The sequence below is a fragment of the Miscanthus floridulus genome, chromosome 8 (assembly GCF_019320115.1).
Source record: "Miscanthus floridulus cultivar M001 chromosome 8, ASM1932011v1, whole genome shotgun sequence".
Taxonomy (NCBI): domain Eukaryota; kingdom Viridiplantae; phylum Streptophyta; class Magnoliopsida; order Poales; family Poaceae; genus Miscanthus; species Miscanthus floridulus.
In genome coordinates, this window is record NC_089587.1 from 27,549,274 (window position 1) to 27,571,815 (window position 22,542).

The following is a 22,542-nucleotide window of genomic DNA, read 5'->3' on the forward strand; positions in this document are numbered from 1 at the left end:
TACCCGGATCGACTTTATTGACAAAACCAAATAGACTGACGGTATTATGACACTGCAGGGATAAGGATAGAGCAGAGACGACGTATATATATTTACAAAGAAATAAAAAACCAAGGATAAAATAACACCAACTTGCACCCCCTTTCGATGTCACCAATTCATCAGATTTGCAACAACAAAAGAGGCTGAATTAATTAAGATGAACAAACAAGAAAGAAGAAGAAGAAGAATGCTTCGCCATTTGATTACGGTCGTTTGTAGCAAACTGTTGGACAACATTTTCTCTCTAGCTTCTTGTTTGTTCCAAAGAGAAACGAAAACGATCGAGAATGAGAAGCAAGCAAGAAGCATCGATCGTCACCATGCAGCCATTTGTAGTGCATGTAAATAGTACACAAGCAACGAATCGAACAGGCATGCCTTGAACGCGGATGGATGGATTATATATAGCTAGGCCTAGGAGGAGGAATTGGAGGCCGAAGACGAGGTGGCGATGGCGGTGAGCTTCTGGAGGTTGAGCTTGACGACGGTATCGGTGAACATGCGCGTGTCCTCCTCCGTGTTCCCCTCAGGGACGTCGACGACGTATGACTCGACGACGACGCAGTACGGTCGTCCCGCTCCCTCCGCCGGCGGCTCATCCGGCCCGTGGTGGAACTCGGTGACGGAGGTGACGGAGCGGTAGTTGCGGAGGCGGTGGTCTCCCCCGACGACGCGGAAGCTGAGGATGTGGCGGTCGTCGTCGAGGATCTCGAGGCGCTCGGTGCTGGTGGACGCCGGGAGGCCCGACACGACGGTGACCTCGCGGACGCTGCCCACGGTGGCGCCGTCGCCGGCCCTGAGGTCGCACGACTTGATGAAGTGCTTGTACCGCTGCGGGGTGGCGAAGCCGCGCACGATGGGCCACACGGCGGCCAGCGGCGCGTCCACGCGCTGCGTCACCAGCGACGTGCACGTCCCCGGCGCGCGCCCCGGGAACGTGTGGTGCGCCCGCACCACGGGCTCCAGCTCCCGCTGCTCCGCCTCCGACAGGCCACCCTGACGCAGCGCGCTCTCCATGTGAGGCTCCATGCCCATCTGCCGGCTGCTGGCTGCTGGCTGCTGGCTGCTGGCTGCTGCTGTTGCGAGCTCTCAGTCTGTCTGTCTCTCTCTGTACCCTCCGTGGGTTGCGATTGTATTATAGCAGTGTCATCGAATGGAGGAGTAGTGCTCCTCCTATCTCTCTCTCGGTACTGTAGCGGGCGGGCGGGCTGGCTGGCTGGCTGGCAGGGGCACCACCAAGCAGGAGGATTGATTGATTGTTGTACTGTACGCTGGGAGGTCGGTCAGGAGGTGTCTCACCTTTTATGGCTGCCTTGTTTGGGTTTAATTTGGTCCGTTCAGGTTCAGCCGGGCGGAGGGACCATTTGCTCAAATCATGAGGAGGAGCTGTTCGGTTGAGCACCGGATTTTTAGAAGAAAACATAAACTAGTTTCATATTTTTATAATTCAAAATAAATCAATTACGAACTTCTAGAGATTGAACCGAATTTTTATTATTATTAAAAAATAGAAAATCGTTTTTGAAACCAACCGATGACCAAATTTGTCTGGTTTTGACAGTTGAATGGTGTTTGTTACCCGGTTTCGTAGTCGAAGGTTGAAAATCGAACTTCAATGTGAGTTGGAGGTTGGAAAATATATTTTACCCATTGCTATGGTAACTTTTGGCGGTATAATATTTGCCAAGATGACGTTATGGCCCTCATAGTTTCAAGTTGTTCGCTAATTTCCACGTACATAAACATCGATTAAATTTACTGAAACAACCGTGCAAGATCATAGACAATGTTAGAGACACAATATTTGCTGACGACATTCAGCCAAACCCGTGTCCATGAGACTAAGCCTGGGCAAAATACCCGATGCCCATTACCCGTACCCGAATTATCCAAACCTGAACCCGAATTACCCGAACTCGAGGTACCCGATCCTAAATTCGTATAGCAATTCTTATTATCCAAAATAAGTTTGGGTAATTCGGGTAATATCTCCCGGTACCCGAACTACCCAGACTATCCGAATATGTGTCTGTGTCTTTGTGTTTGTGATGTGTTGTCAGTTGAGCACTTGAACTTATCATTTTATTAGTATATGATTCTCTTTGTTTGAACAAGTGACTGTAATATATTAGGATTAAGTCCACTTTTGGCCCCTCAAGTATAGGGTTCGTTTAATTTTAACCCTCAACTACAAAACTGTCTAGCGGTGATATCCCAACTGTCAAAACCATTCACTTTTAGCACCTAGGCACGGGCAGAGCTGTTTTGTCCTACGTGGAGCGGGTTTGACCACGCCACACTGGTGTTGACCGCCACGTAGGATGCCAACCTCCATCTCAGTGACATATGGGGCCCACAAGTCACCCACTCATCACCTCCCTTCCCAACGAAGCCACGTAGGGCTGCAGGACACAGGCGCCTCAGCCAGGAAGATCTGGCTATGGGCTCCGGCTGCCGGGGGTAGCCAGCCGCAGGCTTGAAGGCTGCCGCATATTTTGAGAGGGAGGAGAGCGCCGACAAGGGCAGTGAAGGCGCGTGGCCAAGCCGCTGCTACACCTGCACGCACAACCATGGCGGTGGAGGAGGCCTGCCGGCGAGCAGCGCCGGGCCTGCACGGTCCCGGGGCCGGCCGCGGCTCGGCCGGAGGCGGGGCGTGGCCTGCTGACCACGCGTGCTGGCAGCCCGGCGGCCACGATCGCAGAGGGGAGGAGCTGAGGAGACCCCTGCCCCCCGTGCTCGCCGATACGGCGCCCACTGGCACGGCGCGGTTACGCCGGGCAAAAGAGCGATGCACCGGCTAAGCTAACGAGTCTACGAGCATATATGGACCAAAACGAAACCCTGGGCGGCGATTAGAAGTTAAACGACGAACTCTAGCGCTCTGACCATGCTGACGGCGAACTGGTACGGCGGGCGCGACTGTTCCGGCAAGCCTAGACAGTGAGGGAGTGGTAAAGATTGAGTGGGAGCATCCACGTCTTACTCTGGTGCTAGCAGTGCCTACGGTTGAGGCCGAGAGTGTTGGTTAAAGGCTGGCCACGTGCGAGCAGTGAGATCGGCAGTGCTCCGCGACGGACACAGCAACGTTACCGGCCGAACGGCTGCGGTAGAGGTTCAGGCGAGGTGAGCACGAGCTATATCAAGTCTCGACGAGTCTATTAGTGGTATTTTATTAGAGTCTACCGTACGGTGGAGCTCAACCCCCAATTTCTACTGTTGCGGTGACTGAAGTGACCAGAGGGTGAGGGAGAGGTGCAGGGGCAATAGAGCCGCATAGAGGAGGCTCAGCGCGGGCGGCATTATTGCCGCGGCGTGTGCGGTTGCTCTGTCCACGGTGGGCGCAGTCGCAGCGGCAGAGGGCAGACGACAGATGACTGCTCTGTCGTGGCAAGCTCGGTTGGGGCATAGGGAGGAGGCGGCCGCCATAGCTTGCTCGTGTGCTGTCGTGTTGCTTGGGCGCCGTCGCCGTAACTTGCTCGAGCGCCACCGCCCTGCTCGCGAGCCGTTGCCGCCGCCTGCTCACGCACCGCGGCAGCCTGCTCGAGCATCGTGTTGCTGTGCTGCTCGTGCGCCACCGCCCGTAACCTACTCGCGCTGCCGCCCTGCTCCCGCACTGCGTCCTCCACTGCCTCCTTCACGTGCGCTGGAACGGGAGGAAAGAGGGCCTGCGTAGCGGTCAATACCAGCGGGGCATGGTCAAAACCGCTCCACGTAGGACAAAACAGCCCTGCCTGCGCCCAGGTGCTAAAAGTGAACGGTTTTGACAGTTGGGGTATCACCACTCGACGGTTTTGTAGTTGAGGGTTAAAATTAGATGAATCCTACAATTGAGGGGACAAAAGTGGACTTAGTCCAATATATTATTCTCTATAAATTGTTGTTGAAATTTATACAAATCCCCTGCTGAAGTTATGTATAAAATTGCTATAGAAGTTTTGTGCAGTTTGCTCTTTTATGTGAATTCGGGTATATCGGGTATACCCGAATCCGAATTCCGAAATTTCGGGTAGTGTTATTTTGGGGTGAATATCGGGTAGCAATTTTCATTACTCGAATTTTGAATTACCCGACCCAAAAAAATCGGGTAACCCGAACGGCCCAGGCCTACCCCGAGACATGACTATGCACACTCCTCCCGAGTATAGCAACAGAGGCCCCTTATTTGACTACTTGAAAAGTGAGGTGTGAAGTTATTTTGAGATGGATAGAGTAAAATACTAATACATTTATCCTAATATACTTAATGGTTTAGTTTTATCAAAAATCAAATTATCTAAAGTTTGACCAAATATATACAAAAGAATACTCATATTTATATATTGAAATAATTGCCATTGGACTCATCATGGAATACACTTTCAAATTATAGTTTGTTAGTGTCATAAATGTTAATAATTTTTTCTATAGATTTCATTAAACTTAAGATAGCTTTACTTATAGAACAAAATTAAAGCATTAATTTTCTAGTACGGACGGAGTATAAACTTTGGAGATAATGTTGGTTGAGGCCGGCGCTTTTCCTTGCCCCTCCCCTAAGGGTCCGTTTGTTTCCGCTGATTTTCGGCCAGAACGCTTCCCGGTGATAGTTGGTCGTGTAAAATACAGCTACCTTCCCGTCCGGATCGGTTTCGGCCCTCCGTTCCCTGCAAAACGAACGTGCCCTAAGCAAGTTTGGTTTGCATCTACATTGAAATCGAAATATATACTTGCATATATATATATATATAGTTGCATATAATAATTATCGAAAAGGGCCATGGGTGGGAAATAATGTGCTTAGGAGCACTTCCTTTTTGTTTGCATGTGAAATTCGTACGGATTACTTTACTGAGAATATCAACTGTTTCAAACAGGACCAAAATAGAAGATACAACCTATAAAACCTTTGTCTTTCAGTCTTCAGAAGATATAACGTGAGGATGGGAATAAAGGGGCAAGTGTTTGATAGAGATGTGATGCACGGGAGCGAAGGCTGGGGAATGTCCACATTTCACGGAATCCTACAGGCTCATTGTGCATGCATGTGACTGGCAGTGGATACCTTTCTCTTCAACTGATAATAAACCTTCTAGCCTCGTTTAGATTGCAAATTTTTGCAATCTGGACACTGTAGCACGTTTCGTTTGTATTTGACAAACTTTGTTCGATCATGGACTAACTAGGGTCAAAAGATTCGTCTCGTGATTTACAACCAAACTGTGCAATTAGTTATTTTTTTACCTACATTTAATGCTTCATGCATGCGTCCAAAAATTGATGTGATGGAGAGAGAGTGAAAAAACTTAGAATTTGGAGGTGATCTAAACAAGGCCCCAGTGGAAGTATGATGGGACACAGTTGACCATCACTGTTCACTGCTAAAAAAAGCACTCAACTCGTTTTGCTTGGTCGCAAGATAAACAATAATGGAAGACCCCATTTGGATTCTTAGAATTCATTTTAATAATAATAATTTAGACACATATTAACTAAGCTAATATGGTCATATATGGATTATATTTATATATTATTATTGGTTACACGAGAGAGATATTTATGTGTTGTATTTCTACCGTAGGGGGGCGAGTTAAAAAGCGTATTATAAGTTGCAAAGTAGATGATCTATAGAATTAAATTTCATCTCCCACCATATGAATTTGAGATAGACTTATATTTGAACTTTGGAAAGTGGAATGTCAAATTCCAAACAAAATAGCCTAATTTATTAAGTAGATTTCAATTCCTCCAAATAAAAGAATCCAAATGGCCCCTAATTAAAATACACCCTCCGTTTTTAATTTTGTAGGTATAACCTGCGCTATCTAAGTTTAGTCAAGTTATAAATAATATTTTAACATTATAATCATCAGAGGTATGCACTATAAAGTACAACATATTTTATAGTTTATTATCTAGTGAATCTTGTTTGACGTTATAGATATTTATGTATTTTTTTATAATAAATTTAGTCAAAACTAGAAAAGTTTGACTTAGAATAAAGCTAAAACAGCTATAATTTAAAAACATATGGAGTATTTTATCGTGGTATGTCAACTCAGTTCTTCGGATGTGCTCATAGGAGTAGGGTGTGCGTGCGTTATAGATGGCCATCGGGCCGTGCCGACCCGGCCCGGTGGCCCGGCGTGCCGTGCCAGCACGGCACGGCATCGTGCCTCGACGGCCGTCGTGCCGGCTGTGCCGTGCCTAGGCCGTGCTCGTGCCTGGCCAACGGCCCATGGCACGGCCCGTGGGCCGTTTTGCCGTGCCGTGCCACCCGGTGGGCACGGCCATTTTCATCGGGCCGTGCCGGCCCATGGCCCATGATGCACACTTCACAGTTCACACAATCACACTTCACAGAATCAAAGTTCACACTTCTTTCACAGTTCACAGTTTCACAGAAAAGAGAGAAGACAGACACAGCACACAGATGACAGATCATATGATGATGAACTTATATTCAGATTTCAGAATGAGCTGTTTTGTGCAATGCTGCCTCATTAAAAACCTTTCTAGATAAAACTCACCCTTGTGAGAAACCCTAGAAAGAAAAAAAGAGTGCAGCCAGCTCTAAATGTCAAGGTCTTATAGTTCTATCCTATTAGGATAGCCAACATCAGTGGCAAAGTCATTGTGACTTAGTGAGTTCACAGATCACAGCAACAAGAAGCCAGAAACAACAAAAGTTCTATCCTATTACAACATTAGGTCATCAGTGGCAAAGTTCTTCCTTCATTGATCATAGTGACTCACTCCAGCACACCAAAAGTTCCTGTAAGCAAAGCAATGTTAGTACCAGCAGTACTTGAATGTAAAGAAAAGATGCAAAATGGAACTTGAATGTTGAGTGACTACCTCTCATCTTCTCTTCTTCTTCTTCTATCCACCAGCAGCACCAGCAGTACCGCCGCTGCCGCTGACACTGCTGGAGCCGCTGCCTTCGCTTTGTTCATCGAGGAAGAGGTTCTTGAATGCCTCCTCAAGGTCCAGGTCCTCAGGTGTATGCTGTTCTCTTCTTGCACCTTGCTCCCAGTCCTTGATGCAGGTGAGCATCTCAACATGCTCAGGCAACAAGCGCCGCCGCCGATCTTCGAGTATCCTGGATGTACAGCTGAAACAGGACTTGGAAGAGACAGTAGACACAGGGACAGACATAATATCTCGAGCCATAATAGATAGGATTGGATAAGTTAGCTTGTGGTCACGCCACCAGAGGAGTATGTCAAAGGATTCGTCATAACATGTGACAGGGTCACTGTCCAAGTATGCTTTGAGCTCACTAACAACAGATGGAGTATGAGCTGAGGGGGAAGAAGAGACAGGGGAATCACCAGGACCTCCAAAGATCCTTCCCCATGCCTGTTTTGTCTTACCAGTATGAGCTGAAGGGATTGAAATCCTCTAAGACCTCACTGCACCAAATTTCTGTTCATAATTGCCAAACAATTTATACAATTCATCTTTTACATCAGCATAGTATGAACTATAAATGCATCCAGTTGCCTTAGCAAGCAATTCAAGCACATTAAAGAACCCTTTCATCTTAGCTCTAGGATCAAGAATGAATGCATATGAATAAATGAGTGGAATTTTCTCCTAATATTTAAGGAATTTAAGCTTCATAGGAGTAGCAATCATTCTAAAATTAGCATCTCTTTCAGCATTTTGCAAATGTTCAGCCATGTCAAGCATATGGTGCAAAACAAGTGGAGTTGCGGGATAATAAACCCCAGACAGCACAACAGTAGAGTTATAGAAGAGTTCCAGGAATATCATTATTTGTTCAGCAACATGCCAATACTGTGCAGTCAACAAAGTAGAACCATAATTAGAGGTAATAAACACATCAAAGACTTCTTTGTATGGCAGCAAATGTTTGAGCATAAAAAAAGTAGAATTCCATCTAACATCCATGTCAAAGCCAAACTTTCTAGGTCTAAGACCCTGAGCCTTGCAGTAGTTTTTAAACAATGCAATTCTTTGATTAGAGGAATTTAAAAAACTTATTGCAGTTCTGAAATCTTCAGTATAAGGTTTCAACCTCTTCATGCCAGATTTAACAATAAGATTGATGATATGGCATGCACAACGCTGATGCACAAGCAAGTACTGCACCTTGTTAGGATCAGTGGGGGTAGGTGCAGGATAAGAACCTAAATAACCAAAGAACATAGGCTGCAAAATCTCATATGCCCTAGAATTAGCAGAAGCATTGTCTAGGGACACAGAAAATACCTTGTCTATCAAACCAAACTCCTCAACCACACTAGCAATCCTATCAGCAATGTTATCACCAGAATGTGAAACATCAATTAGCCTTAAACCAATTACTTTTTTCTGTAACTCCCAATCAGCACTAACATAATGAGCAACCACAGATATATAATCCTCTTTAACATTACCAGACCAAATATCAGATGTCAAAGAAACAGAAGATGCAGCAGGCAACACAGATTTCATAAGCATATCACGTTGTTCATCAAACATATCTCTAGTGGTGGTCTGCCTAGAAACCTTTTGGAACAGAGGATTATGAGCACGCTTAATGTAATCCTCCCAAGCATCAGTCTCACATATCCCTAAAGGAAGGTCTAGCCTAGCAATCAAACGGGCACAACTCAGTGCGAGCAATCAAAGGATCATACACCCAATTGTTCAAACCATCAGGATTCAGAGCAAGCTTAGACTGGACAAGACTAGCCTGATCACGTTTTTTCATACAAGAATTCATGTGCCGTCTCAAATGGCCAGTGCCAACGGCCGATCTAGCAGTGTATCGCGCATGACAATGTTTACAGATGGCATGTACTCGAATTCCCTTCTCCTTAATCTCATGGAAGTAATCCCAAACAACAGAAACTTTCTTACCAGAGGAGGTACCATGAGTGTCAGTGGATACCTCAACTCCACCATCGTCGTCGTCGCCATCGACATCGATGGGCTGGTTGTCGTCACCGAGGTCGACGCCGAACAGACCGGCTGCATCATCATGTATGTCGTCGTTGTCCTCGACTTCCAGCAGGTCATCTGCGTACGGCGCCTGGTCCTCGCCGTCGCTGAGGGGATGCTGATTCTCCCCCCGCGTTGCGAGGCTGGAACCGCCCGCGGACGAGCCGGATAGCCGTGCCCGACCTCGACCTCCAGCAGCACCAGCACCGCCCCTCAACGGGCGCTTGGGCGGCCTGGCCATGTCTACTCCAGAGGAGGAAGACGCGGCGTCAGGCGCCAACCTGCACGCAAGAAGAAGATAGAAGAAGAAGTGAAGAACTGAAGAAGAAGAAGTGAGAAGAAGACGAAGAAGTGAGAAGAAGAAGAACAGATGACAGATCTAGGGTTAGGGTTAGGGAAGAAGTCCAACCTGTGTACCCGGAGCCCGGTGCCGGTGATGAAGAGGCCAACCAAGCAGCGGATGAGACAGATAGACACAGATTAGAATCGACGGCGAGGTGGTGGAAGAGGAGGGACTGCCATGAACACTCACATGGTTCACCGAGAGGGGAGTGAGGGAGTGAGAGTAGAGGAAAAGGAGGGAGGAGGAGACGGCGGGGAAGCAGGGACCAGGGAGGAGCATCGGCGCGGTCACCGCTCACCGGTGACGGGGAGGACGGACGAACGTCGGCGTCGGCGGCGGTGGATCTGGATCGAGAATGGGAGAGCGGAGCGAGAGGCCGAGAGCGAGAGACTGAGAGAGCCGCGGCGGGGGAGAGGAAGAGGATTAGGTTAGGGTTTGGGAGGGGGATGCGCCGCGGCCGGACGGCTTATATACGACGAGGGCCGAGGGGAGAGGGGTGTGGGGTGCCGGGTGCGTGGGGTGGGCCGACGGCCTGCCTTCGTGGGCCGTTTCTCCGACCGGGCCGCATCATGCACCGTGCCGTGCCCATGTCGTGCCACGGGCCAGGCCGGCGGCCCAGGCACGGCCCGGTGTCTCGGGCCGGGCCGGGCACGGGCACGGGGCAAAACAACGGGCCACGGGCCGGGCCGGCGGGCCGCGGGCTACATGGCCAAATATAGCGTGCGTACGTTCATTGGGGTAAGTGTGCGCTCGTGCATATGAGGATCTGCGTCTGTACGCGGGTCTCGTAAAAAATTCGTATATGACAATTTAAGGACCACTATATGGAAACAACTGTTTTTTTAATCCATACGGTAATATGAACAATTGAACAAATGCAAGGGTATGCACGGGAGCTTTGGTACGAACTACTAGGACACAGGTGATGTACTTTGAGGAAAACAGCAGATGCACACGTGCATACGGAGGCTGTCCAAAGGGAGGAGGAGAAGCCGTGACATTTCTAGGGCACGTGAGCCTGACAGCGGCAAGCTTAAGGCAAAGGCAGCCACTGGCTGGCGGCTGGCCGCTGACCAACTACTACTCTTCCCCAATTATTGTCACTTACTTAAACCCTGCTATTTCTATCAGTCGATAGAAAACGAATTGGGGAAGGGGGAACTAATAACTAATAAAAGTCTCCAAAAAATGATTGGACTGGGATCGGTTCATGCTCTTTTTTTTTGGCAATGTAGTCCTAGCAAATTCTAATTAGCAATTATCATGGCATGATTAGTGCCTTAAGTCTTAGTGCATATTGATTAGAGTGATGAGAACGTAGCTCTGCATTGTAAATTTGCAATATTATTATTTGATCGATACATCTTACTCCTTCCACTCCAAATTACAAGTCGCTTAGATTTTTTTTAGTATATTCATTTTACTATGCAGTTAGATTTATATCTAGATATATATACTAAGCTCTATGTAAAAAAGTCAAAACAATTTATAATTTACATCGGAGGGAGTACATGAATACATCCACCTCCACCCTTAGCGTCAGTGCCCACGTATGACATACATACACTGTTCGACAACTGATACAGCTGACTAGACCATGGCGACTTCATGCTAATTACTGTATTTGATAAATTTTTACCAAACATGTCCCTTATGGGGAAGATTGCTTCTATTGAAGCAGTGGACGGCCACCGCTGCCACGTGTCCAGGTGCTCACCACCGCTTTGACCATTTTCATACTCTTGATGGAACGGCTGGCTGAGAAATTCATCTACAGGCATCCACACTGCAAAAGAAAAACCCAAAAGTGTTCGTTCCTTCTAACAGTGAAAAGACAAACATAACCATCTTTTTCAATCTGAAAAGCATCCGGATCTTGACGAGTACCATTGTAGCCTTTGTGATGTGAATCGACAGTGGCTTTGAGTGTGCAAAGAAACATTATATCAGAATTCTAAAAACAGGCTTGCTAGTGCCCGAACGGACGGGGTATTCGGACGTCTGCACCTGCAGTTATTTTTCCGCACCGTTTCGCATACCCACGTGAGGTTCGCGCCGTCTCGAACGTCACCAGCATCGAGAAGAGAGGGAGGAGGCGACGGATGCCTAGACGATGTCGGGAGAAGACTCCGAGACGAGGCAACAGAAGATTAGGAAGGAGATACAACACCCGATTTACTTTTAAAACATTCAGATACAACACCTGCAAAATTCGTTTGAAGGCATATGAAACACTTATGCACTGAAACACTTACAAAAACACCTGAAACCATTGCAAAAACATACGCAACATCCAGATAAAATACTTGCAAACATATGTGTGAAACATATGCAACATACGTTTAAAAAAACAAATGAAATATTGAGAACAAAAGCTTACAACATACGATGTGCAACCATTGCAACATATGCAACATTTTGATCTACTTTTGCAACATTGATATGAAACGCTTGCAACATATCTCTGAAACATCTAAAACACTTGAAAAAGACGCTTACAACTTGTGCTTTCAAGTGCAACATCTACTTGCTGCTTGGACGAAAATGGAGGCTCGTCGATGCAGAGCTTGACGTCGGCATGGAGCTCGATGCTACATAGTGGCGTGGAGGTTGCCGGTGTGGAGGTTGCCGGTAGCACAGACCATGGTAGAGGCCACGCCAGGTGGATGGAGCGCTGCCACAATGAGAGGTGCGAGTACGGGCAAGGGCGGTGCGGAGGAGGGCGAGATCCGTCCCACGAGCGGGAGGGGGGGGGGGGGGGTCAGGATCTGTCCCGCGAGCAGGGACGCGTAGCGTGCAAACGTCACAGAGCGAGCTTGCGATGCGAACGGAGGCGTCGCAGACGGGGTCCTTTCCGCAAGCCGGCAGCTCGGGCAAGGTCCGTCCGTCGGTCCAGACGACGAACAGGAGCATTACCGTTCTAAAAAGTGACCTGGAGTGCAAAGGAATTTTCAGTGGAATGGTTAACGGCCTGCTCAATGCTGCTACTTTAGCAGCCACAGCGCTGCCGCTGCTTCTTTTTATAACTGACTGAACCAGTCAGTGGAACAAGTCAAACCATAGAGGAGAATAATGCAATTACCTGAGCCTCTTCTCTTTTTTTCACAAACACGCAGAAGAACTATGTATCTTTATACAGTACTAATGCGAAGAACAAAAAAGGGTAAAAGAGCCCTTACAACACACACCCCCATAGGCCCATACCCTTTTGGTTTTAGAGATTACATTCGCGCATGTGCCAGGAAAATAACTACCGGACCAGACTAACCACCCATCTGTGAGGAAATTAGCCCTGCTAAGCCCCATAACATCATCTCCTCGCTGGCCAACAGGTGATTGTTTACCAGGTTTGGTACGGCTCCAACGAAAACACATCAATTGCAAAGATTCCATGGTGACCATACCCCTAGGATGATTATGGAACTGAGACCTTGCCGGAGTTGACAGTCTATGGCATCACCTTTTCTTGTCCATCACTCATCAAATGATAAATCATCAGGCTGAGACAATGATTGCAAACCAATTTTAAATAGTACGAACCAGAATTGCTGGGCAAACATGCAATTAACCAGCAGATGGTCAAGTGTTTAACCTTCTTCATCACAAAGCAAGTAGAGTGTGAGGTGCTGACCACGTCGAGCGAGGCAATGTGGTCAGCCACATGAAAAAGTGACATTTGCCCGATGCTCAGGATTTCCAAATTCGCTACCATGGACCAAACTCCATAGCACCCTGAAATAAGCCAACATAAGTAGATTTTGCAAAATATACCCAGTTTCTTCTCTTATGGTCCAGCAAACAAGTGTTCAGGCTGAATGGCAGAAAACAAATATAGGGATAGTAAAAAAACAACTAAAATATATTAACAAAAAGCAACATTTTAGAAACTAGCAAGTACATCTTCTGTTCCAAATTGTATTAGACATAGCATATATCTAGGTACATAGCATAAGCTATGTAACTAAAAAAGCCGAAACGACTTACAATTTAGAATGGAGGGAGTATAACCTATGATGGTTGTTGCCTTATCAGTCAGTTCTTTTATTTGCGTGTTGATGATTGGATCCTTATTGACAAAACCAGCAGGAATCTTCCAAATGCCTGAACAGTGTAACGGCATTTCCTTTCCTTACTCTCCGCAGATTTTGCGGGGGAAAGACTTATCTCGGTTTATCCCTTCCCCAGAACCCACTCATGTGGGAGCCTCCGGCACTGGGTCTGCCCTTTTGCCCCTTTAAGGACAAGCACCTAAATCAGAAAAAGCATGTAATACAACCACAAAGTGCATAAAGAGTTATAATCTTATTCAGAAAGTAATATTACTAAGGAAACAAGTACAACCTAGAAATTGTTAACCTCTCTTTTGTCACTCATGATAAATCCTCAAACGCCAATTTGATGCAATGCATGTAAGGCGAAGCAGTAGGGCGTTTTGGAAGCAAGAAAGTTCACATCACAACCTTGTTCTGCATGTTGATAAATGACCCCGCCTGAAGCAAATTAATCTAAGGTTAGTTGCACCTGATATGATTTCTGAAGCTTAAGTTGTAAGCATTCTGTTTCCATAAACTTGAAAGGCAGATAGCATATATGTCTAACATAAGTTACAAAATCAAGAGATTTTAAAATGCTGAATCAACAATGAACATATAACCACCCAGGGAAAGAAATGAGATTGAAGGTAGCATTTTCATACAAAAATAACTGGAACAATAATCAAAGGGGTGTTTTTCCTCGCAAAAGTATAACAGTACGACTTGCCTTTATTGGTATAGGAACTAGATCATCTTGATCTTCCAGTATCTTCAACTAGACCCCACTTTTTTGTTGAAGTATGAAACCCATCAATATCTTTATATATCCATTTATTTAATTGATGTTTGCACACATTAGCTGTTGACTCCAGTAAGACAGCAAGGACTGGAGTGATGCAGCAAATGCATTTGATGTATTTGCCTATTTGGTAAGAGAATTAGGGTTAACCACAACTCCACCATATTCATCTTTGAAGGCATCCACAGCACATCAATAACCCCAAGCAACAGTGTCATGGGAACAGCCACATGAACACCCTTCGGCAATAAATTTCCAAAGAAACATGGAGCTGTTCCAAATATTGAAGATTTCAAGCAGGGCCATCTAACTGCTGAAGTTGTCAAAAGTACAATATTGTAAGGGAAAAGTATGGGATCCAGATAGAAATTAGTTTGTAAACTGCGGCAATATATTGCATGAGAAAGGGTCATTATATACAATAATGAACCAGTTGTTTGCAATGACGAACAAGTAAGAAAACACAGAGGTTATGTGCATGAAAGCCATCATAAACTGTTGTTGCTTTTACTTTCTCCTATAGCACAAGGTTCCCCTCCTCCCCCGACACATCCCCAAACAGAAGATTTAGCATAGAACTGGTGCATTGCCACTTGCTACAGGCCTGCAAAAATCAAATTGTTTTGCATCTGAAGTCTTTGGGCAAACCAAAGAAAGATAGCACCTTAAATATGCTAAGGGGTGCACACAGAAAATGCTATTTTTTATCACTCACTAAACTTGAAGTTCAAAAGAATTGGCAACACAAAGAGGCCTGTGTCTCTTAAATAGAGCATGGAAGATTGAATTAGTCACAGAATATTTGATAAGGCATCTACATTTTTTAAGTGGGCTTTGCACTATTTTATATATAAAAAAGAAGAAAAATGCATCTATCTATGGCTATGAACCCCATTTGAACCAGCACATAGCCTTGTCAAGAGGGAGTTCCTGAAAAGACGCCACATTTGCCTCCTAAATGGAATCATCTCCAAGTCTCCAACTTTCTATACTAAAGCTCCTATTGGATCGCAAACAATCAAAATAGAAAATACAAATCTATCGCGGCCAGGAGTGAGGTGGTGGTGTTTGTAAGGGGCCGATCCTTTTTCTCTCTATAATGCAATGATACGCAGATCTCCTGCGTATTCGAGAAAAATAGTAACACACAACTATAAATGCATAAATTCCAAAAATAATTCAAATAGGAGTGTAATTTATGAGGGTAAAATTAAGATTTTTTTACTTCCAAGTATCTGTAAAAGTAAACATCATAGGCAAGTTCTACAAATATAAAAAACTGCAAAATGGATCAATCTAAACATTCTTGAATGATGGACTCCAATTTTCAAACTAGAATATTTCAGTTATAATTATCATAGAACATGTAATGTATGTAAAATTTTAATCGATTTGACACTGAAAACAATCTTGTAACTATAAATTTTAAATTTTAGTTTAAGTGTTAAACATCAATCTGAATTCAGAACAATAAATTCGACTTAATTTTTTTGAAATAAAATTTATATCTATAAATTCACATTCAACCTTTCATATCAAAGCTCAATATAAATCCGTACTTCTTAATTTTTAACATATGGCTCAAAATTCAAAACTTGATACATCTAAATTCTGCAAAACCAGGATATAAATCTATACACAGAATGTCGTTCAATGTCTTGGATTGAGAGAAGACAAATTTGTACCAAGAGTAGGTCGGTATGAGTATGTCTGGCAGCTTATGTCTATAAAGGACAGCCATTTGGTAACTTCTAATGACTGGGACTCCTTCAACCGGCAGCTTATGTCTAGCTAGACACAAATTAGAGGATTTATGACCATAAATGGCAGTTAATCAACTTGGAACCGGTGGATGCAGAACCTATCAACGTTTCATAAGCATGTGGATAGCACAGAAGTTTGGAGCTTCAACAAATCAGGCTATTTCTCAACTAGTGCTTCTATACTCTTCTGGAAAGTGAGAAGTGCAAAATCGAAGCAATTTGAGGGCGGTTTGCGACCATACGCTGTTCAACTAGTAATAACATAGCTTTATGATTTTTGCAACTTGGTTTTTGGAATAGCATATAAACCATCATTTATACTGACATGCATTCAATATTTACTTTTCTAGTACAGTGTTCAGATTTGAGAATGTTCTTCAAGGCATACCAAGCATGTGTTCCCACACAATTTCATAATCTATGTGATGCAAGCAGTTGCAACAATGCCACTTTATTTCAGCTTCACATTATAAAGAGTAAGTATATTGGCGGTCCTTAATCTTGTCTCTGTACGTCTTGTAAATAATTAAGCAAGAGGATCAAATTGTTCAATTATCAATTTCCAACTTACTGATGGTGAATGGGGATATAGATTTATACCCTGTCCAGGGGCGGAACCAGAAATAGACTAGGCCCGGGACTAATCCTGTGCTAATACAAGGACATGTCCTTTGAACAATTGATACTCTGATCTGTTTTGAGTGGATTTTCATTGTTTTGGGGGCCTTGGACAAGGGCTAGAGCCAGGGACGCCAGGTGCTTGGCTCCACAACTGGTCCTGTCACTCTATCTAGCCCACAAAACCATGAATACAAACCATAGTTACCTTTCTTTTCAACAAAATAATGACCACTTCATTTAATTTGGTAGCCTTGATTCCAGATTATATTAGTACGATACAATAAAGCATTGAATTGATGCAAGAAAAATAACATAGGTTTAGCTTCTAGAGAAATGACACGGAGATGAACTATGATAGCCATTCTACCTTTTCAGCTAAGCAGCAAACATTATAAGACTAGGAATTGGTTAAAATAAAAGAAAAATACTCCACTTCACATGGTTCCAGATGTCCAGATTGTCTAACAATTTGAAGCATATTCTAATGTTCTTGTGTTGCTCCTAAACATTGACAGCAACAGATCATAATCACAGAAAATTCATCCATATCTTATCCTATTGGACTAGAAAATTCTTCACAACTTGTGATAATACAAGGATACAATGAATTACGAGGTTCACAAATTGTTTTTACAAACTAAAATTTCTTTCAAAGGAATATGATTTGATTACTCCAGATCGCCACCTCATTGGTGACATAGACGGCAGCACCTCATAAAATTGATGGATACTGCCATGCTAGGTATGCACCGAGGGCAAAGTCATTTCTCATAACACCTGACTTTACATCAAATCATATGAAAGCAAATAGAACAGTGTCATGAAAATGCTTGCTGATGACAGCTCCTTTCCACTATTCAAGGATAAATTTTTCCTAGGCTAATGTATAATTGTATACATCAAAAGATTTAAGAAAAAAATACTTAGCTATGCTAAAGCTTGTTGTTGGCAGATTCAAGGAGAAAGTTATGTTTCATCTGAACAGGAACAGTTCAGGCATTCTCTCCCACATACATTCACAGATCACAGAAGAAAAGGAACTGCCAAGGCTACAGCGATGTTGCACAAAAGAGAAAAAAATGGCACGTGTCTTCTTCATAATTCCCTTCCGCAGTGCACACAAGTACACAACCTTCCATCTATAACCCACCAGTCTTAGTTTTTTAGATGCATATAAAAATGATCCAAAGACCAAAACTGAGGCGAGAATGAACTGGATCTCTGGTTCCATTTTTTTCCCAGCTAAACTGCTGGCCCGATCTGGTTTTAATAACTATGAATCTCGGTACTAACTCTGAACTTTACAAGATAGATCCTCACATCTTGAAAACAGTCCTCTAATAAGATGACGAAGTAGAGATGTTTTTACCTCTTCTCAAGATGTCCATCGTCCACAAATTGTTCAGAACCGAGATATCGACAGCCATGCAATACTATTTATACTTATCATTCTGATGAGTCAGGACTACTAGATTGTTTTCACGGTAATTGAGCAATCATTTGTTGACATTATTGACCTGCAATACATTTGCAAGTTTGCATACAGACTGTTTGTCCTCAGCTCCACTACACTGGAGGTATGCAACCGAAAGAACCAGGGTAGGTTATCATACTGGACTTATAACCCAACCTGTATTCCGACTTGGTTTACGTATTCTTACAGTTCGTTGAGATCTACTTTCCAATCTCTCAAGTATTGAGTAAGTTATCGAGTCAGGAGTCAATCCCTGTTGCTTCAGAGTTTCATAAAATTTATGAGCTTCCGTTGTCTTCCCACGTCTCTCCAAACAGTCTAATAAAATGTTATAGGTTACAATATTAGGAACACATCCCTGTGCAATCATCTCATCAAACAAGCTGCATGCCATATCAACCTTATTGGATTTCCCAAAGCACTCAATTAATATGCTGTAAGTGAAGACATCAGGATCATATCCTTTCTCTTGCATATCTTTGAAAAGCATGTGGGCTTCATCGAGATCTCCATTTTTTCCAAGGAAATTTATCATAGAATTGTAGGTGATGACATCAGGCTTGCAACTGCCATCCTCCATTTCCTCAAAAAGTTCAGATGCCTTGTCAACTAAGCCAACCCTACCAAAACTTGAAATCATAATATTGTACGTGAAAACATCAGGAACAACCCCATTGGCTTTCATCTTATCATAAAGACTGCTCATGAAAGACACCTGCTTCAGCTTCCCAAGAGCAGAAAAGATCATATTATACATTCCAACATCTGTAGTAATCCCCTTTTCAGGCATCATATGCAGTAGATCAATAGCTTCTGCTGTCTTTTCTGCATTGCATAGTGCCTCAAGCATTGATACAAAAGCATCCCGGTCTCCTTTTTCATGGGAACTCCACATACGACAGAATACACTATGAGCCTCACTTGCATGCCCAGATTTGCAGAGTGCCTTGACCAAATATGAATAAACTGACCTATTCAGATGTCCAATACAGATATCTAGAATCTCACTCAGCCTGTGGAGTTGTCTCCCTGTTGATAAAACATCCAGCATAATGCTATATGTGAATTGATTGGGCTGGCAGTCACTCTCAATCATTTTAGAAAGCATAAAAATCGCCTTGTCAACCATCTTGTTCTTACCAAGAGCCTCAATAACAGTATTATAAGCAATCAGATTAAGAACACATCCTTTGGACACCATTTCCTCCAAAAATGAGACAAATTTAGTGGTCTTCCCAGCCTTTCCAGACATTCTAATTAGTATAGTGTATGTGTATTCATCTGGATCACAGTTGTTTTGTTTCATATCTTCAAAGACTTGGTAAGCTTGGTCAACCTGCTTGAAACAAATTTCTACTTGTCAATGGATTATATGCAGTTAGGTTGAAACTTTTCTTGGGAAGGAACAAAAATTCAGGGTTCCTAGAAACAAACTTTTACTGCTGTAAAAGGACTAAAATGATGACTCATGGTACACCATCCCCTCCACCTCCCTTACTATTAAACTCTGTCAAAGCAAGTTAGCCCATGGCCCACCTGTAAGCATAGTACTAAATAGCATTGGTAGCACCAGCAACAGTGTCCACTATAGCGGTAGCAGCCCTCTACCGCTACAAGGTAGTGGACCAAAGACAGTGTGTTGCAACTTAGTGGCCGCTATTGCAAGCCGCTATTACTGTTGTTAGGCTGCTATTCGCTATGTGGATGGTTCAAGTGACATTGTGGATGATTCCAATGGTAATCAAAATAATAAGATAGTGATTTGGACCATGATAAAGAATGATGGGATGATTGATGATATCCTTTTCAATTGATATAAAAACTTAATGAAAATTTGTCTCCATGTGTCTTCTTTATATCTTCATCATTTATATGTTTCTTTGTGATTTTATGTCATTAAATGTAATAATTAATGAAAAACTTCTATTTATTTTAAGAAAACATGATATTAGTATTGGTATATGCTGTAAATTTTGACTATTTTTAAAATTCCGCTATTTGGACTTAGGGGCCGTTCAGTTCCATTTCTCATCAGAATCGGAAGAAACGGCTCCAAACAGGAATACTGCCACTGGAATCGGAGCGGAAATGTTCTGCTTTTCCTTCCGTGGTGGCCAAAACGCTGATCGGGTGGTTTCGCACCAATTTAGGGAGCCAACACCTTCCCCTGTGCTTTGTTTTGCTGAAAAAATTACAGAAGTGCCACCATCTCCTTATCCATTCGGCTGCACTAGACTGGGGTGGACAGACGGGATTCAGTAGTGCCACCGCGCCGCCTGCGCCATACCAGGAGCGCCCGCCTCTCCCCACGCTCCTTACCCGGATGGCAGCCTTCTCACGCATCCTGACCTCGCCAGGCACCGTCTGACCCATCCTCATCGGCCTCGCAATGCCCCTCTACCTTGCCACTGCCGGCTGCGCCCGACGACCTCACTACCGCCACCTCGGCTTCTCCGAGTCCGCCCATGGCCTCCCCCGCCGCCTTGGCTTCTTCGACCAGTAGCATTCAGCAAGTAGCTCAATAACAAGATCCGCATTTGACACTAGTAACATTCAATCTCATGATTACAAATGCTTTTATTTTGCTGTAGTAACTAAAAAAAAACTCATCATATGCCAAGGCAATTTTAGTCTATTCTACCACATTCTCCTCTCATTAGAATCTGAATCCAGACAGCAAACCAAACAATTTTAGCAAGTGATTCTGTTCCAAACAAATTGATTGAAATCATGATCCCCTTCCGGTTCTTCCACGGCATGGACCTGTTAGTGAAATCTTCTCATGTCCTGGCGATTCACCAATGGCCACGGGAAATTCTATTCAAAGAGAGTTTGTCTGCTTCCTCATGTCCCAATCCTAACCGCAGGCAACCAAGGGGTGTGAAACTTACAATGTCTAACAGATACACCTAGCAAGCAGATTAACTTGAAACTATCTATGTTTTTATCAAAACAACATCCCCCCTCCTCTTACTGACTTCTCATCCTTTCACTTTCCTAGTCACCCATCATCTTTATATTATTCCCAATATGCCACTAAGTGAGGCCACCTCCACCAGTGCAGGGAGGGCTAATGCGGCTACATGAGCAGTGTGACACAAGGACTGCAGTGCCCAATGATAGTAGAGCAGGGCAAAGGATACAGAACAGGATGAGTATACCAGCAATGGTATGAAATAGGGCGTCTCAGAGTTCCATGGGTATACAGATTCCCCCACACCAGTAACTCAAACATATCAGGGACATCTATATGTAGCGAGTAGCAACACACTAACAATCCACAATTTGTGGAAAACAATTGCAGCAGAAACAAGCTTTTGTACAAGTTTGGATTCTTCCAGACATGCAAGTGCCCATGTAGAACATTAAATGGTGTCTCCCAGCACAAGAGTAGCTAGAATCCACAATCAGATAAACTGTTAATCATTCATATAACAACATCAACTAGTGTACCAACCACCTATAGACCACAGACAGTAGAAGCGCATCTTTACATACTGTGCAAGTACCATCTAAGTTGCACAAATTTTGTCCCCAGGAAATATTTGAGTAAGGTATCTCTCATACTAGTGATTCCTAATATGCTCTGGTCAAGTGGTCAATTAAACATACCAACAACATTTTTAAAACAACCATTCCTACTTCCTAAAGTTAGCACAGCATGACAAAAAAACATCGCTAAACATATGCGGTTTGTGATCATTATCATACCATTCCAGCCTTGGCAAGCGCATCAAGCAGCATGTTATACGCAAATATGTCCAACTTGTAGCCCTTCCTCCGCATCTTCTCATACATCTCGAACCCCTTCCACACCTCCCGACTCCTCAGATGCGCCTGTACAAGGCACTTGTAGGTGTACCCGTTCAGCCTCAGCCCCCATTTCTTCGCCAGCTCCAGGCACATCCCCACCTCCATGCCCATCCCAACCAGCAAATTCACGGTGGAGATGTTGCCGGGCACGCCGTCGCGCTCCATCTCCGCGACGAGCCGCATGGCCTCGGCGGGATCGGCGCGGTTGCGGAAGAGGAGGACCAGGATGCGGTTGTAGGAGAAGGCATCGTGCCGGAAGCCGGGGAGGGAGGTGGCGGCGAAGCGGAAGAAGCCGAGCGCGAGGGAGGTGTCGGGGGCGAGCGCCTTCATGACTTCGGAAGCCTCGGCGGAGGTCAGAGTGAGGCGGTGGGAGCGGAGGTAGTCATTGAGGTCGAGCAGCGGGGTGGGGGACGCCGGGGAGCGGAGGATTCGGGCGACGGCGCAGATGAGGTGGCGGCGTGGTAGCGAGTAGCCGCGCGTGTCAAGCGGGGTGGGGGGCGGCGTCCGCGAGACGGTGACGGTGAGGGAGGGTCCCGAGGGGGAAGGCGTCGCCGCCGCGATGCGGCCGGCGTAGGTCGTAGCCAGGCGGCGGGGCATTTTGGCCGGCGTGGATTGGCGTTTGGGGGCGCCTGAACTGTGAACTGGACCCTCTCACACAGCTTTTACAGATATCACTGACATATGGGACCGAGTGGATTTCACCAAGGCCTGGGTCCACATGTCAG

At 44.7% G+C, this 22,542-nt stretch overlaps 2 protein-coding genes across 8 annotated transcripts; both read right to left on the reverse strand.

Annotated features, from left to right (window-relative positions):
* On the reverse strand, window positions 1–1,275 carry LOC136471406 (abscisic acid receptor PYL9-like). The gene has a single exon (XM_066469132.1). The coding sequence runs from the start codon at window positions 1,075–1,077 to the stop codon at window positions 457–459; it is 621 nt and encodes a 206-aa protein (XP_066325229.1). The 5' UTR covers window positions 1,078–1,275; the 3' UTR covers window positions 1–456.
* An 11,131-nt stretch (window positions 1,276–12,406) lies between these two features.
* Window positions 12,407–22,485, reverse strand: LOC136476047 (pentatricopeptide repeat-containing protein At1g51965, mitochondrial-like). 7 transcript variants are annotated; one of them, XM_066473719.1, is made up of 7 exons: window positions 21,716–22,485; window positions 17,900–19,340; window positions 14,075–14,459; window positions 13,670–13,803; window positions 13,298–13,561; window positions 12,906–13,045; window positions 12,407–12,813 (listed from the first exon to the last, which is right to left on the reverse strand). In XM_066473719.1, the coding sequence occupies exons 1-2, from the start codon at window positions 22,412–22,414 to the stop codon at window positions 18,138–18,140; spliced, it is 1,902 nt and encodes a 633-aa protein (XP_066329816.1). In that variant the 5' UTR covers window positions 22,415–22,485; the 3' UTR covers window positions 12,407–12,813; window positions 12,906–13,045; window positions 13,298–13,561; window positions 13,670–13,803; window positions 14,075–14,459; window positions 17,900–18,137. The 7 variants fall into 7 exon arrangements, with proteins under 7 accessions (XP_066329816.1, XP_066329819.1, XP_066329820.1 ...); XM_066473722.1 differs by having other exon boundaries at window positions 13,655–13,803; XM_066473723.1 differs by having other exon boundaries at window positions 13,298–13,803; window positions 14,075–14,269.
* Between the last annotated feature and the right edge of the window lie 57 nt (window positions 22,486–22,542).

Coding starts and splice junctions, on each gene's coding strand:
- LOC136471406 (XM_066469132.1), bottom strand. CDS start 1,077: ATGGGCATGGAGCCTCACATGGAGAGCGCGCTGCGTCAGGGTGGCCTG.
- LOC136476047 (XM_066473724.1), bottom strand. CDS start 22,414: ATGCCCCGCCGCCTGGCTACGACCTACGCCGGCCGCATCGCGGCGGCG. Junction 19,341..21,715: donor CGCTTGCCAAGGCTGGAATG/GTATGATAATGA, acceptor TGTTTCAAGCAG/GTTGACCAAGCTTACCAAGT.